Source organism: Orbicella franksi, chromosome 6 (assembly GCF_964199315.1).
Source record: "Orbicella franksi chromosome 6, jaOrbFran1.1, whole genome shotgun sequence".
Lineage (NCBI taxonomy): Eukaryota > Metazoa > Cnidaria > Anthozoa > Scleractinia > Merulinidae > Orbicella > Orbicella franksi.
In genome coordinates this window covers 31,069,246-31,083,233 of record NC_138150.1, presented here as the reverse complement: position 1 = coordinate 31,083,233, position 13,988 = coordinate 31,069,246, and the positions used below count along the sequence as shown (strand labels likewise).

At 41.3% G+C, this 13,988-nt stretch overlaps 1 protein-coding gene across 1 annotated transcript in view; it reads right to left on the bottom strand.

Moving 5' to 3' along the window:
• The window catches only part of LOC145489362 (dynein beta chain, ciliary-like), a 41,158-nt gene that overhangs the window by 15,780 nt on the left and 11,390 nt on the right, over nt 1-13,988 (bottom strand). Inside the window, exons 17-39 of the mRNA XM_081468327.1 lie at nt 13,740-13,909; nt 13,194-13,416; nt 12,407-12,523; nt 12,227-12,313; nt 11,606-12,007; nt 10,913-11,158; nt 10,250-10,474; nt 9,973-10,064; nt 9,580-9,706; nt 9,125-9,277; nt 8,261-8,494; nt 7,108-7,400; nt 6,521-6,677; nt 6,179-6,441; nt 5,915-6,053; nt 5,185-5,433; nt 4,483-4,732; nt 3,790-3,917; nt 2,947-3,378; nt 2,424-2,597; nt 1,763-2,071; nt 873-1,202; nt 341-418 (exon numbers count right to left, since the gene is read on the bottom strand). Coding sequence (XP_081324453.1) covers nt 341-418; nt 873-1,202; nt 1,763-2,071; nt 2,424-2,597; nt 2,947-3,378; nt 3,790-3,917; nt 4,483-4,732; nt 5,185-5,433; nt 5,915-6,053; nt 6,179-6,441; nt 6,521-6,677; nt 7,108-7,400; nt 8,261-8,494; nt 9,125-9,277; nt 9,580-9,706; nt 9,973-10,064; nt 10,250-10,474; nt 10,913-11,158; nt 11,606-12,007; nt 12,227-12,313; nt 12,407-12,523; nt 13,194-13,416; nt 13,740-13,909 — 4,878 coding nt within the window. The remainder of the gene's footprint in view (nt 1-340; nt 419-872; nt 1,203-1,762; nt 2,072-2,423; nt 2,598-2,946; nt 3,379-3,789; nt 3,918-4,482; nt 4,733-5,184; nt 5,434-5,914; nt 6,054-6,178; nt 6,442-6,520; nt 6,678-7,107; nt 7,401-8,260; nt 8,495-9,124; nt 9,278-9,579; nt 9,707-9,972; nt 10,065-10,249; nt 10,475-10,912; nt 11,159-11,605; nt 12,008-12,226; nt 12,314-12,406; nt 12,524-13,193; nt 13,417-13,739; nt 13,910-13,988) is intronic.

Genomic DNA, 13,988 nt, shown 5'->3' with positions numbered 1-13,988 from the left:
TGTAAAACGCACATACTTGAAAAAAAGTCATTTGTGTTATTTACTCGAGTAACAAGCGTAATGTTTCGGGGTTTGAGTAAACAAAAGTCTACTTTCCCCGTCAAGCGAGGGAACAATTAAGCGCAAAGACGTTTTGATTCGTTTTTTCTGATGAAAGCATAAATGCGAGCAATGGCGATGTTGGGTTGTCATGAGAGCTAAAACCAACGCAAATAGGATAGGTCATTTCTTGAACGTAAACATATACAAAACAATCATAAGTTCAGTTATCAAATAGCCTAAGATTGGCTACATTTGCCACACTAGAGTTTCATACAAACTAGATTAATTAAAGGCAAACCTGAAAGATGTTGGACAAGTCTCGTAAGTTGAAAACGTAGTGAAACTTGACAGCAGTAGGCAAGAAAGTTGAAGTGACCTGTATTGAGATTCGGAAAAAAAAGAAATAACTTTGTTATCGTTTGTTTCAACAACAGACATATTGGTGGCTACAACTTCGTTTATTTGGCCATAACCTTAATGTATGGCACCGTATAGCCTAGAATGAGTTTGAAATACAGGCAAACTGTTGTCCTTTACGTTCGTGAAAATCGCGAAACATTTTACCCATTTCCGGGTGTTTTTCAAAGTCTCACAAGCGGTAAAAGGAACATCTAAGTCCTGATATAGACAGATATTCTCCTTACAAGACAAAACACGTCTGTTATGGCACAAGGTTAGAAGAATTTTACTGCTTCTGACCAATATTTCTCCTTGGTTATAAATTCCTCGATTGTTCCAATCTTTTTATTTGAAAATGTATTGGCATTTTAAAATAAAGTAAATCCGATGCGTATACAAGTCGAAAAGCGCTAGATGAAACAAAGGCGCACCTTCTGGTTCATGGCTACAGCTGCATCAACAAGTTTCTCAGAATTCTTCTGCACTGCTTGTGGTAAGCCTGCAGCGTTTATGTGTCCATTTAAGATGTTCAGGTAGATAGTCTTCAGGGCATCCAGTCCCGGGAAGCTGATGGCAAATACTGCAAAGTGGCGTTGCAGTCGAGGGTTGATAGTGAAGCTACCAGCCGTGGGATTCATACAAGCAACATATTGGCAGTTGTGAACCTCTTTAAGCGACAGCTTAGCTCTGTCGTACCAATGGTTGTAGTCCAAATGCTGTCTTATGAGAGTGTGAGGCTGTACTGTGCCATAGGTGTCAACCTGGATTGAGAAAAACAAAAAGTAACGTGGTATACATAGCCAATTAATACTCAAAGCAGTGGAAGAGTGGGACATAATGTAACCAATGATAAACGCACGAGAACACGTAACCAATGAAAAGAGCGGAACTGTTGCAAAGCGCGAGATTCCAGACACGTGAGACAACTGAGTTTTTATTTTGTATTTGATTGGCCAACAAATACCTTCGTCACACTCATTGGTTAACGTTAAAAAGCTAATTACACTTGTATAAATATGTAAAACTTGCATGAAGAAACAAAGAGACATAATTATTTTCAAAAGACATTGTCGAGTCAATCTGGTCTTCTGGAAACCTAATCAGAACCACTTTTTTTGGGACGTTATTATGTTTTATTTCTTTTAATTTCCTATATTTTGGGAGCGTTTTTCCACTCGCGCTTGTTGGATATGTGATGGTTACGCCTCATTGGCTATCAACCATCTCATATCCAGCGCGCGGTCATATAATAATAGTTAATTATACAAGACTAATTAAGTAGACAAATCCAAAGCAGACTCTATCACATAGAAGCACGTACCATGGGCATGTTCATGTCGTCGATAAAATAGATCAGTTTTTTCGTTCCAGGCGGTCCATAGTTTCGACCAGCTTTCTTCTCCAGCGGTTTATCCAGCACGGATTGCAACATAGCGGATGTTGTGTAGTAGTTGAAAGGCACATTTGTCACGATCACGTTATCTGGATCCATTGCTGCAAACTTATCGCCAACCAACACGGTCTTGCCCGTGCCTGCGCTGCCCACGAGCATGATGGGTCTGCGGTTTTCCATCAAGAGATCCATGAAGTACCGCACTCGAATGGTTTCCTGAGTGTGCACGAGCACGGCCTGGGAACAAGAAGGACTGGTCTCAATTTTGAAATTATTTGTGCGGTTAGTTTTTAGTTCGAGGCAGTTTACTTTAATAGTTCTGAGTCTGACAAGAGTCGCTACAGTCCAACCTTACCGTTCAATTTAAGATTCAAACTTTGGTTGAAAACGTTTTGACATTTTGTTGGTTTTGCGTGACGACTCTATATTTCCCAACATAATTAAGGAAGAAACACCTAACATACGCTTGAAAACACCAAAACATAACAAGATCTCTAAAGCATTAACTTCACAATGGGGGTTTGCATGCCATTTTAAGCTTGTCGCATTCACAAAAAACTCCTAAAGGAAAAAAAATTAAACATCAAACCTGCAATGGCATCTCAGAATCCAGCTCGAACTTGGGAACTTTCTCTGTCCACGGCACAAATTTCTTGGTTTCCGAGTCAATGAAGTAATCAAACACGGTACCAGCCGAGGGAAACTTGATGGTCTTAAATTCAGTCACCCACCACTTGGAGAATTCTACTCGGTAGTCAACAAGCTGAATGATAAAAGAGAGAACATTAGGCACACGCTTGATGAGTTTTTGGCAGGGGAAAAGTATCGTTTTTGGCAAATTGCCGTAGGAAAAAAAATGTTTCTGCCTTTTTTTTATTTGTGTCAGTGATTCCTCATTGTGTCAGCTTAGCTGGGTATACAAATCCAGCAATTGTCTAGCATTCCGCACGCCAAAAAGAATCCGTTTATAGCTAGCATACGCCATACAAAACTTTATAGAGTAACGAAACCAGTATGGAGAGTTTTGGATGGAATCTCAAACGTCTTTCCTGAGCAGGAGATGAATTTTCCCGAGCTTAGAGAGACATGTTCACGGCTGCACTAATACACACCTGATCCTGAAACATGGCTCCACCAAAGGCCCACACAGCAGCGAACACGAAGTACAACTCATACAGCTCTTTGTTACAGTCAGGTGGAGTGTTGGTAGGGTTCAACAGACACTCCAGGAGGTAGCACAGCGTGGTTACCATGGTGATGTCGGGAACAGGCGTGATTTTCTTAAAGCGCACGCGCAGCGTGTCTAGGCAGATGGGAACGTACTTGTCAAACAGGATTTGCAAGTTAGCTTTCTCGGACTGAACTTCGCGCGTGTCAATCCAACTTGATACATACGGATTCCATCCAACATCAGCGTAGTTGAGGAAGAGAATTCCGGCACGGGACACAGTAGCGGGAGTGGCAGTCTTCAAATGGCCGATCTCGAACAAGAGCCTCATTGATGGAGTGAGGGGAACACGTTCATTACTGGCCAGTGTGAGGACCTAGAGAAAAAGACATTTTCATTAATCCCTGAAATTTAGTCAGAGTCTTGTAAGTAATTCTCCCAAAACTTCCGTTAACCTCTGATGGCCAAATACTTTCTCAGTATAAAAGGCACCAAAGTAAACTTTCTACAGTCGCTGTCAAAAGAAAACCATGTCAATTAGAAAATGAATGCATGTATTTTACAGAAAAATCTCGCGATTCTCTAGATCAGTTCAACTGTCCCATCAGCGTCAGAACCATTTACCAGCTACAAAGACAGCATCTTTTCCCTTCAAACATTCTCTTCCATGCTTTAAATTCTACATAAAACCCAGAATTTGGTTACTCGTCGTTGTTTTACAGAGGGCGGCTAAGAAGCTTTCAAAGCGAAGCAAAACACGTGCAAAACCCCTAAAGCATTTGGTTACCTTGTTGTCATCCATCACGGTGTTGAGTGACTCAATCCACATAGGATCAATATCTCCGTCAAGCACAATCCATTTAGGACTGTCATTGTTGATTGATGCCAGATCACGCATAATGGTGGAAAACAAACCTGGAAGAAAAAGTTATACTGTCTAGCTCCTTCAATAGGCAAAAAGATATGACCCTTTTCTGGTCTAAAGTTATGCGAATACAATCCCCCCAAGGAAAAACGACGGCGACTGGTACATTTACTTATAATTCTTAGCGCACGAAAACTGGAACAACGCTCATAAAGACGCACAGAAAGGTTCTAAAATCTTCAAACCTAGCATACATTATGTCGTTGGCACAGGGACATATATTGCAAAAATAAGGCTTTTCTTGTATGGGCTGTATAAGACTCGCACGGTATTGTGGTAAACTGATTTGCGGCTAAATACAGGATTTGCATCACACTAAAATGTTCTGAGGTTATCACTTTGGTTAGCATAAACAACACTCCAGTTAGCCTAAATATCACTTTGGTAAGCTTGAACAGTACTCCGGTTAGCCTGAGTAGCGTTTCTGTTAGCTTAAGTTAGCACTGACTTGGGAATGGTTGGCTCTTTAATAGGGTGCAATTCTTGTATTTAGCTGCAGGTGTAAAATGTACAGCCGCCATTTTTTTTCCTAAGAGGATTCGAAATACAACTTACCATCTTTCCATTCCCTGGTCGCCGGATTAATAAATCCGAACAGTTCATCAGCCGTCACAGCTTTAGGATTGATGTCATGTAGTAATGGCTTCCTCTTTTGGTTCTGGTAGGTCTTGTTCAGAGTTTTGATAACCTGTGTCTTACCCGTACCCGCGGGACCGAGAACGAACACAGAATGCCTCACAGCCAACAACTCCTCCAGCTGTACAATCTTGAGGATAAAGCTGTCTTCTGTTTGTAGTTTAAGATCCTGGAAAAAAAGAGAAACAAGAAAAAAATTAACATATTGAACTTAGCACTTAATTTAAGAATTGCTGAAGGGGCTACGTCACGGTTTGCGCATCTTAAAAAGTTTATCCTAAGCTCTTCAAATTCGTCGTTTGTAATCCGTTTGTAATCTTCTTCATCCCTAACCATCCTTGTTCCTTTATGGATTATTATTATTTCTTTAGTGGTTTTCTATCTTAGTAAACTATTATTTTCAGGTTTCCCTCAATGTAAAGGTAATTTTGTACGTGACCAAAGTAACTCAAAATACCGTGACTGGGCTCCGTAAAGTTAACGTTTTTTAAAATACACAAGCCGAATGAAAACAACAATACTTATCAGCTTGAGTCGCTGTGTTAATATGCCAAACTTTTAATACTAATTCATTCCTTTCTACATATTTTCACTTGCCAATAGAAATTGTTTACACCTTACCAGGGCAGACTTTTTCACAAGAGCTTCAAAGTCCATGTCACGCTTTCTTGGTACATCCAGAGCAGGGAAGAGATCACCGATCAATCCCATGAAGACAGGAACGTCATCCGTGACGATCTTAGGGATGTTAAAGTCACGCAATGCACGCATAAGCACCTGATCCTCAGGGCGTTCTCTGTCACTTCGCTTGAGGGAACCAGCGACAACCAAAACCGACTTGATAGCGCGGAGACCCCAGTCATAATGATCCTAAATGTGGGAAGAGGAAGACTAGTTCGCCATTGTAGAACTCTGAGTAATTTTGCAATGAAACCCAACCAAACTCACATTTGGCAAATCATTGTAAACACAACTCACTCATTGAACCAGTTAGACCTCGCGATCGAAGTAAAAACATGTCACAAAAAGACAGCACGGAAAAAAGGCGCATTTTGGCAACTCGCTACTGGTTTGGTTTTACCCTTGACTGGCGCTCGAATTGCTTTAAAAACAAGCCTAAAACAATCTCCCTTCCTTAAAGTTATTGCAAATGCTCTGAAGTACAAAATATGGCTCGCTGAACATGGAAAAAAATGTCTTTCTCAGCAGCAAAGTTGGACAGAAAGCATTTCATGGAGATAAAAAAAATAATAAAAACCGTTTTCGAGTTCGCAAGTCAGTCGTGTTCATATTCGCAGGTCAGTCATGTTCCTCATTACAAGAGAGATTCCAGCCGGCGCCATGCACTCACCTGTTTAGAGAGCAGTTCTTTGCAGAGAGAGTACAGAGTGATGAACTTTCTGGCCAAAGCTCTTGCGTCCACGAACCCTTCAGCCACCAACATGATTTCACAGATCAGTTCAAAGTCAGGAACCACCATAGCACATGGTCTGAAATACAAAATATACAAACAAAAAGTTAAAATTTCACTTCAGAGTAAAGCCAAAATTCTTCTAAAGGGAAGTGTGCAAAACGTATAAAACCACTCAAGAGAATTTTGATTTGGATCACTTACCGGAACAGAGCCTTGAGATTTTCAGGCAGTTCAGTTCTGCCGGCGTATCCAGGATTCATGGTGATAAAGAGACCAACAGTCGGTACCAACACGATCTCCTCTCCTTGGAAGATGAAGCGTTTCTTTTTATCTTTGATGGCATCCTGGATGGATTTCACTTGAACTGCGACCACGGACAGCACCTCTACTGAGATGCGGTTGAACTCATCAAAACAGCCCCAGGCTCCTGTCTGTGCCAGTCCTTTGTAAATGTTACCAATCGACTGAAAAGGGAAAGACGCGTTTTACGGTTAAAGAGATGTTTGAAACAACAAAAAATTACGTCCGCGTCATAGTCTATACCTTGTAGTCCATCTGTTCGGAGCAGTTAAACACATACACCATGATTCCAAGAGCTCGTCCCAGATCTTTGGTAGTTTCGGTTTTTCCGGTTCCAGCGGGGCCTGCAGGCGCACCACTCATGGTTAGATGAAGGGACTGGGTCAGAGTGATGTAACACCTTAGCGAAGAAGAAATATAAAGAAACATCTATAGTTACTTGTAGCAATAAGATGGAGAAAGATCCCGTTTCAATAACGATGTCTTCTCAAGAATTGGCCAAGCATGTTAAAACAAATGAAAGAAGTAATCAGCTACTGACAGAATGACAGCTGATCCGTTGCTTTTACTTTCAAGACCAGAGAGAACCAGGCACATACACAGAAGCCAGTTAACGTTATTATGATATGACAAAGAACTGAATCCGATGTTGAGGTTCCTTCAGAACAACTCATTTGTAGACCTTTTCATGGTTAAGCAAGAAACTATTCACCGCAAAAAGATGTCTGGAGAGTAACGCAAAACAATCAGAAGATCGCACACTCCAAAACAACCGCGTTTTCTCTAAGAATCAGAATCTATTGAACTGACCGCAAATCAACGATATTTACCTGTCAGTCAAAGGCGTAATCACCAAACGAGGCGTGTTTCCAAGATACTCGTAGGAATACTTGAACTGAGCGTCACAGATGTTAGCAAAGCAGTGAGCTATGGAGTCATCCCAGCGATGTCTGAGCTGACTGAGCCATAGGAAAGCCAGTGCGTTCTCTACTTTCTGATGGATCAACTTGGCCACCACATCTCGAGCGTGCACATCGATTGTGCAGATGGTCATGATCTTCTGGCGATCGCCTTTAGACAAGTCGCCGATTAACATGTTGATCAATGTTGTAAGCTGGGCAACCTGAGAAGAAAGGGATAAATCAGAGGTTAAACTCACCAGAATTACACAATATTTAATTCACTAAGATACTTGGACGACGAGGATTGGCAAGAAACTGTACTGTCTACTGATTCACGAGCGCTCCTCTCTCATTGAGAGAGAGAGGAACAGCGCGGGATGGCGTACATGGGATGAGGCCAGAGCTGCTGCAGCTAACAGAGAAAATTGGAGGCATTCTGTGGAGGCCTTATGTGCCACGAGGCACAAAAAAGCTAGGTAACAGGTAACAGGTACTGATTCACGAGCGCTCGCATTGCTAAGCTCGATTTCCGTCGCTCTCTTGATTCCGGTCTATGTTCCTCCCCGAGGAGGAGCCACGGGGGAGGAACGCGGGCTCTTTTCCCGAACAGCGGCCTGTAATCGAGCCTATCGCATTGTCTGATCCACAATGACTTCTAAATTCTTAGAGCGGGAAATGCCAACTAATTTTAAAACAGAAACATGCTCTGAATGGATTGCGTTTGTGTCTCATCCAAAGTAGTTTGCAAGCACTGAGTTTGTTGCACCACAAGGAAAGCAGCGAACCATCAGTCACGTTAACTCAAATATAATTTATACACCTTTCAACGGCTTACTAATGTTAACCGACGAAATTACGAGTCGTTATGCAATTTTTCTTATCTCTCTTTAAATTTTCGTTACTAACATATAACGGAGTGATCCAGTGTAACCTATTCCACTCTATATGACTTTTCATTTACAACGTTGTAAGACCGTGAAAAAAATTACTTCTTGTGATAAAGCCCGACGCTTGGATATTTTCTTTATACAATACACATGCCACGAAGACACCAAAACAGTATTTTTACGGAGCCTAGTACCTGTTTCTTGTAGTAGTCTTTCAGCGCATTCTCGTATCCCTCTTCCAGTCTTCCAAAAGCTAGCACGACTTCTGTGGTCCACCAGATTTGAGTTCCACACAGGGCGACCTGGGCCGGGTAGTCAAACAGCCACTGGTCACGTGGTTTCTCTTCATAAGATACAACAGCCTCTGAAAGCTCATGTTTGACTGTAGCGCGCATGGCATCCATTACACGGTTTAACCACACTTCAACCTGGAACAGAAGAAACATAAACAAATCAGTGCAATCACATTCTCTTGTTTAGATTGAAACATAATGAATATCTTAAGCCGCGTCCACACGACGCAGTAGAAATTTGAAAACGGTACTTTACTCTGACGAATCAAATGTTTTCCGTTCACACTGCGGCGGAGAAATTTGAAAACACAACAATCACCGGTCCTTTTGGATTTGTGTTTGAGGAAAATTCGGGCTGGGAAATCACATTATTATCGTGACGCCATCGTTTTCGAAAAGCTTCCTTTTCAAAATATTTTCCGTCCACACGAAAACGCAAAGCCAGCATTTTCAAATTCCCTTGGTTTCAAGAGCGTTTACGAAAAGCTCCATTTTCGTGACGGATTAGTGTGGACGGTAGGCCAGAAGCTGCATTTTCAAATTTCTCCGGCGAAGCGTGGACAGAGCCTTAAAAGAATCATTATTCTGCGAATGCACGCAAATATAGCAATTTTCCATTGACTTTTGTATTTCCTAGGCAAAACAGTTGTGCTTAAAACTCAAAACAATACGTGTATCAAGTTGTTTATTCAATCATTCCGAAGCAGAATCTCAGACTCAAAAACAGGAAAACTCTAGAGAAATAAACCTAAATATTTTTTTTACCTGTCCTGAACAGTCACAAGGCTTGTCGAAGTCCACATATTCTCCTTCTTTACTGTACATCCCAACAGCTTCCTTAGTGGGGTTACCATCAGCATCATCTACGAACTTCAGTTTCGCCATGTTGTCAAACAACTTGGACAAGTGACGACTAACCTATCAAACACAACAACGAAATAAAAGTTAAAATTCTCCTAACTTAAAACTTAAATATTTCGTAGTCGATGATAGCTGCTTTCGTCTTCACTAATTTGCGTGACATGTCGAAATAAAACATGGATCATTTTTGGAACTGTAAAGGGTCCATGGCTACAACTTTTTGGTTATCTCACTGGATGGTTTGCAGAACGAAGCATCCAAAAGAAAAGTTCATCCATGTTTGAACTTTTTTAGCCCCAACCTTTCGTTACGACTGCTGGTATGAGAGGGGAAAAAACTTTTAGGCTCTAAAAGTTTACCTCAATAGGCTGGTTGCCTTTAGAGAGAATATCCAGCAAGTCTGCAGACGACACGAAGTAAAACCGCGGAAAGGCAAGACGCTTGGTCTCCAGATACTCGGCCAAGGCTTTCTCACAAAGTGACAACCTACACGAACAAATAAACAATGTTATTACTTATTGGTTTTGCTGGGCTCTGAGATGGGTAAAGAAAATTTACACAGCGTTTTCTGGCGCGGCAAACAGAGCAATGATGTTTTCTTTTTGGGGGCTAAACCGAATCAATCGTAAATTCCCTCACTCAAGTTTCCCTGCCTTTTTTCACAAGTTACTGATTTCTGTCTAGATTTTTGATTGGTACCTCACATTATTTGCCGCCTTTGGGATCATTTCAGTGAAACATTCATTACGCACCTTTCTTGTAAGTTTTCCAGCTTCTCATACAGTCCTTCTCTGTTGCAGCAATTCACCACGTTCGGGATTTCCGCGGCCTCTTTCATCAATTCCTATAAAAACAGTAGGGACAAATTACAAGTGTTCGGCAGTCCTTATTAAGAACGGTAAACGGTTTCAGCCCATTGCAATTTTGCCAAAATCAATTTTACCTGACAGAAAATGAAGCTGCACTTAAGATATCTTTTTTATTTATAATCAGTAAACGGTTTTAAAAAAGTCACTCCTTTGCGCTCACCTTAAAGTCAACATCAATTCCGTCGAATCGTTTGGAGTCCTCAGGCAACTGGTTACGAATATCTTCAGAGCCAATGAAGATACTCTCCAAATGAGACCAAGTTCTTTGCACCTCAAACCAAATGGAGATCACAGAGTCTGACACAGACAGCTTCTTCTGCCACAAAGAGACTTCTTCCAAGAAATGCCCGATGTACTTGGATGTGATTAGATTTTGAAGTTGCACCTAGGAAAAAAGAAATATTCATTCACTTAATTAATCCATCAAATACTCGAAACAGATGGAGAAAAGCAGACACTTTTCGTCATCTTTTTGCCGGTTTAGAAAACTTATCAGCCAATGAAAGGAGTTACCAGCGCACGTGTAACTTGTTGGCACGTGGTTGCTTTGAGGCAGTTTGAGCTTCAAATATCAATTAATTGGAAAACCAACAAAAGGGCGACCTGTTTGTCCAGAATCAAAGGAACGATGAATTTTTACTGCAGATGTTTAAAAGACAATCGGAAGTGACATACTAAACAGGAAAATTGTTATAGGCATTATGTTAAATGCTATAGACTGATAGCCGAAAGCTTATGTTTTAATCTTTTTAACCAGAGAACGTTTTTTAATACTTTTTAAAGGAAAAATGTTATTGCAAAAATCACTGTAGATTATTGTTACCTGGTTATCCTCAAGAGTTTCAATCAATTCCTCGCTTGATTTGAGTAATGGGATACCGGTTCTTAAGTGGCTTTCATATTCAAACTCCATCTGCGACCAAGTGACATCCAATTCCTTCAGCACTTTCTCCATTCCCAGTTCTTTTGTGGCCTTGTCCACGATTCCACGGACTTCGTCTTCAAAGTTGTGCAGGTTGAGGGCCAGCAGATCAGCTAAGTTTGTATCGTCATTCATCACAAATTTCACCTGAAAGGGAACAGCATAGTCAAGGGCTTTCAACTTTTGAGATGTTTTCTCGTGTTTTCCAAAACTATGTGTGACTAATAGATTTGATTTTGGTTTCACGTCCAAGAAAGTCACGCAACATAACGTGCAATTTACAAATAAGTCAAGTGTAATATCAACCTTTTAATTTTTGTCTAAGAGGGCACGGCAACGAATCCTGCAATCTGATTGGTTCTTAGCGCAGTCCGGATTTTCCTATCGCTGACCACAGTCAACTGCGACCTCGACTGAAAATTCTGCCTCAGGTCTGCGGCCTCGGGCAGCATTTTCAAGACCTCGGTCACAGTTTTTCACTATACCGGCCTAAATAACAAATAATCTGACCTGTCAAATGGTGGCAACGTTTGTGCACAAAACACTACCTCGGAATTGAAATGGAATTGAAACTGGAATGGAAATGCAACTCACTTTAGTGGCCTGCATAAGTTGTTGCCAATGGCGGTCCCTGATGGCCGGATTCTGCAACTCTCCCACAGCCCTTAATGACGTCACCATGTTCTTGACAGTAGAGTCCAGTCCAGTGAACGCGTCCCATGCACGCATCTCTTTGTCAAGTCCCCGGATCTCCTTCACAAACCTCTTACACTCCATCTCCATGTTCTCGACGTTGATGTCGGCCCACAGTGTGTACTTCCACTCGTCAATGCTGCTTAAAACAACTTCAATCATGTCCCAGAGCTGTTTGAGAAGGGACACTTCACGGCGGCATGCACGAAGCTGTTTGTAATCAGGGAAGTTCACCTCAAATAGGCCGGCGGACTCGGAAAGCGCGTTCATTTCTTCCTCCATGGCACAGATCTGGAAGTTGGCCTGTGAATACAAAAACAATATCTGGTAAATTGATGACCTGATGGCTCTATCAAGTGTGTTGGGCGCTCCAAAGACTGCTTTAAGATCACAAATGTTTACAAGGTTTTTTCCAGCCTTGTAGGCTTAGAAATCCTTCGCACAAAATTCGCGACCTTTTAAAAAGGTACCAACCATTGCAAAGGCTACCGCAAAAAATAACATGAGAAACATAGCACTGACCCTGTCTAAGCGATCGTAATAGTTCGTGGAATCGAATTGGAACGGAGCTGTCTTGCGGAAGTCCTCTCGGAATTCGTGCTGTTTGATCTGTAAAAAACAAAATCAGAAAACAAAATAGATGAAAACAACTTCAAAAGCGTTACGTTGTGATACTAAGAGGTAGCAGACTTTCAAACTTACATCGAACTGTCCACATTTTCGTCTGATGATGGCGACTTCAGAGGCCTGAAGAGGAGCCACCTGTTGTTTCACTGTCACAGCAATCTTCTTGGTGTTGTTCCACTGTTCTGGAAGTTCCTGTGTATAAACAAGTTCACAGGGGAGTTCAGATTCGCTCGCTCATTTGCCCAGAAGTTATTGATCAATACTAGCTTTTTGTTTGAAAACTGCACTTTTACTGCCTTCAAATCGCCCTGAAAAGGACGCTGTTGTGAGCAGAAAAGTGTATCAAACACTCTTAACGCCCCGTCCACACTAGGCTGGAGGAACTCTAGAAACGCATCAAACGTTTTCCGTCTACACTACGCCGGTGAAATTCAAAAACGCAACAATTACCAGTCATTTTGGATTTGTGTTTGAGAAAAACTCGGGCAGGGAAATTACAAGATTATCGTGACATCACAGTTTTCGAATATAGTAGCTCCGTTTTCAAAATGTTTTCCGTCCACATTAACACGTAAAGCCGGCGTTTCTCAAATTCCTCCGGTTTGAAGAGAGTTCTCGAAAAACTCCTTTTTCGTGACGGATTAGTGTGGACGGTAGGCCTAACTGTAGAAATAAAGCTACGCTTTCAAATTTCTCAGGGCGTAGTGTGAACGGCGACTTACAGAAAGCTCGACTTTTATCCGTTAGGTGCAACCCCTATAATGCCTTTCAGTGGCAAACGAAAATTTTACGCCTTTGGTCTATAGTTATAGAACGATTCATAAAAAATAACTCTCTTTGTAGCAGCAACAATTGACTTTACCTGAAGCTGTGTGTGTACTTCCTCTGGCATTTCTTGTCCGTATGTCTTGAGAAGTTCAATAGTCTGTTTAAGTGGCTCAAACATTTCATCAGTCACTGTCTGTCTGTCCTTGACAGCCATGAGGTGTCCCATGACAGCCACTAAGCCGTTGTAATCTCCTTCCTCTACAGGCTGTGTCAAACCAACATCTGCTACTTTGATGAATTCTGCTAAGTCGTTCAGGCTGAAGAAAAACAAACGTTACTGAGTTATAAGATTGTAATTTTAACTAGAAATGTATGGCGTTTCCAGTTCATTTTGTCACGTCAAGATGTAGTGGAATAACTCTCCAGATTCCATAGTTTCTTAAAACGAATTCACTAGCAGCAAACACGTCTCAATTCTGTTTTCTACAACTAAAGAGTTGTGGATTCCAACAGGGGATAGAACAGACTGACATGACCAGAAATGTATTCCTTGTTTTCTTTGCGCTAACAACTTTTAATCAGAGTCAAAATGTCTAGTCGGCCATTATTCTAACTAATCAGAGACGGACAAAAGCGATACCTGTTTGTGACATGATCAATAAGATGTTGTTTGAACATATAGCTCCATCGTTTGATGATATTCAGTAACGCTTGTTTGAAGGGTCTGGCATCCACACGGAACCATGTATCAAAGATCTTTGTTCCCTCCACCTCATCCACTTCAGAATACAGCTTTTCATAGGTGTCGATCTAGGAAAAATAAAAAATTTCTTGTTTCAGTAAAACTTGAGTAAGAAAAGCCTGCGTGTTATTCAGTGAACTTTAATTT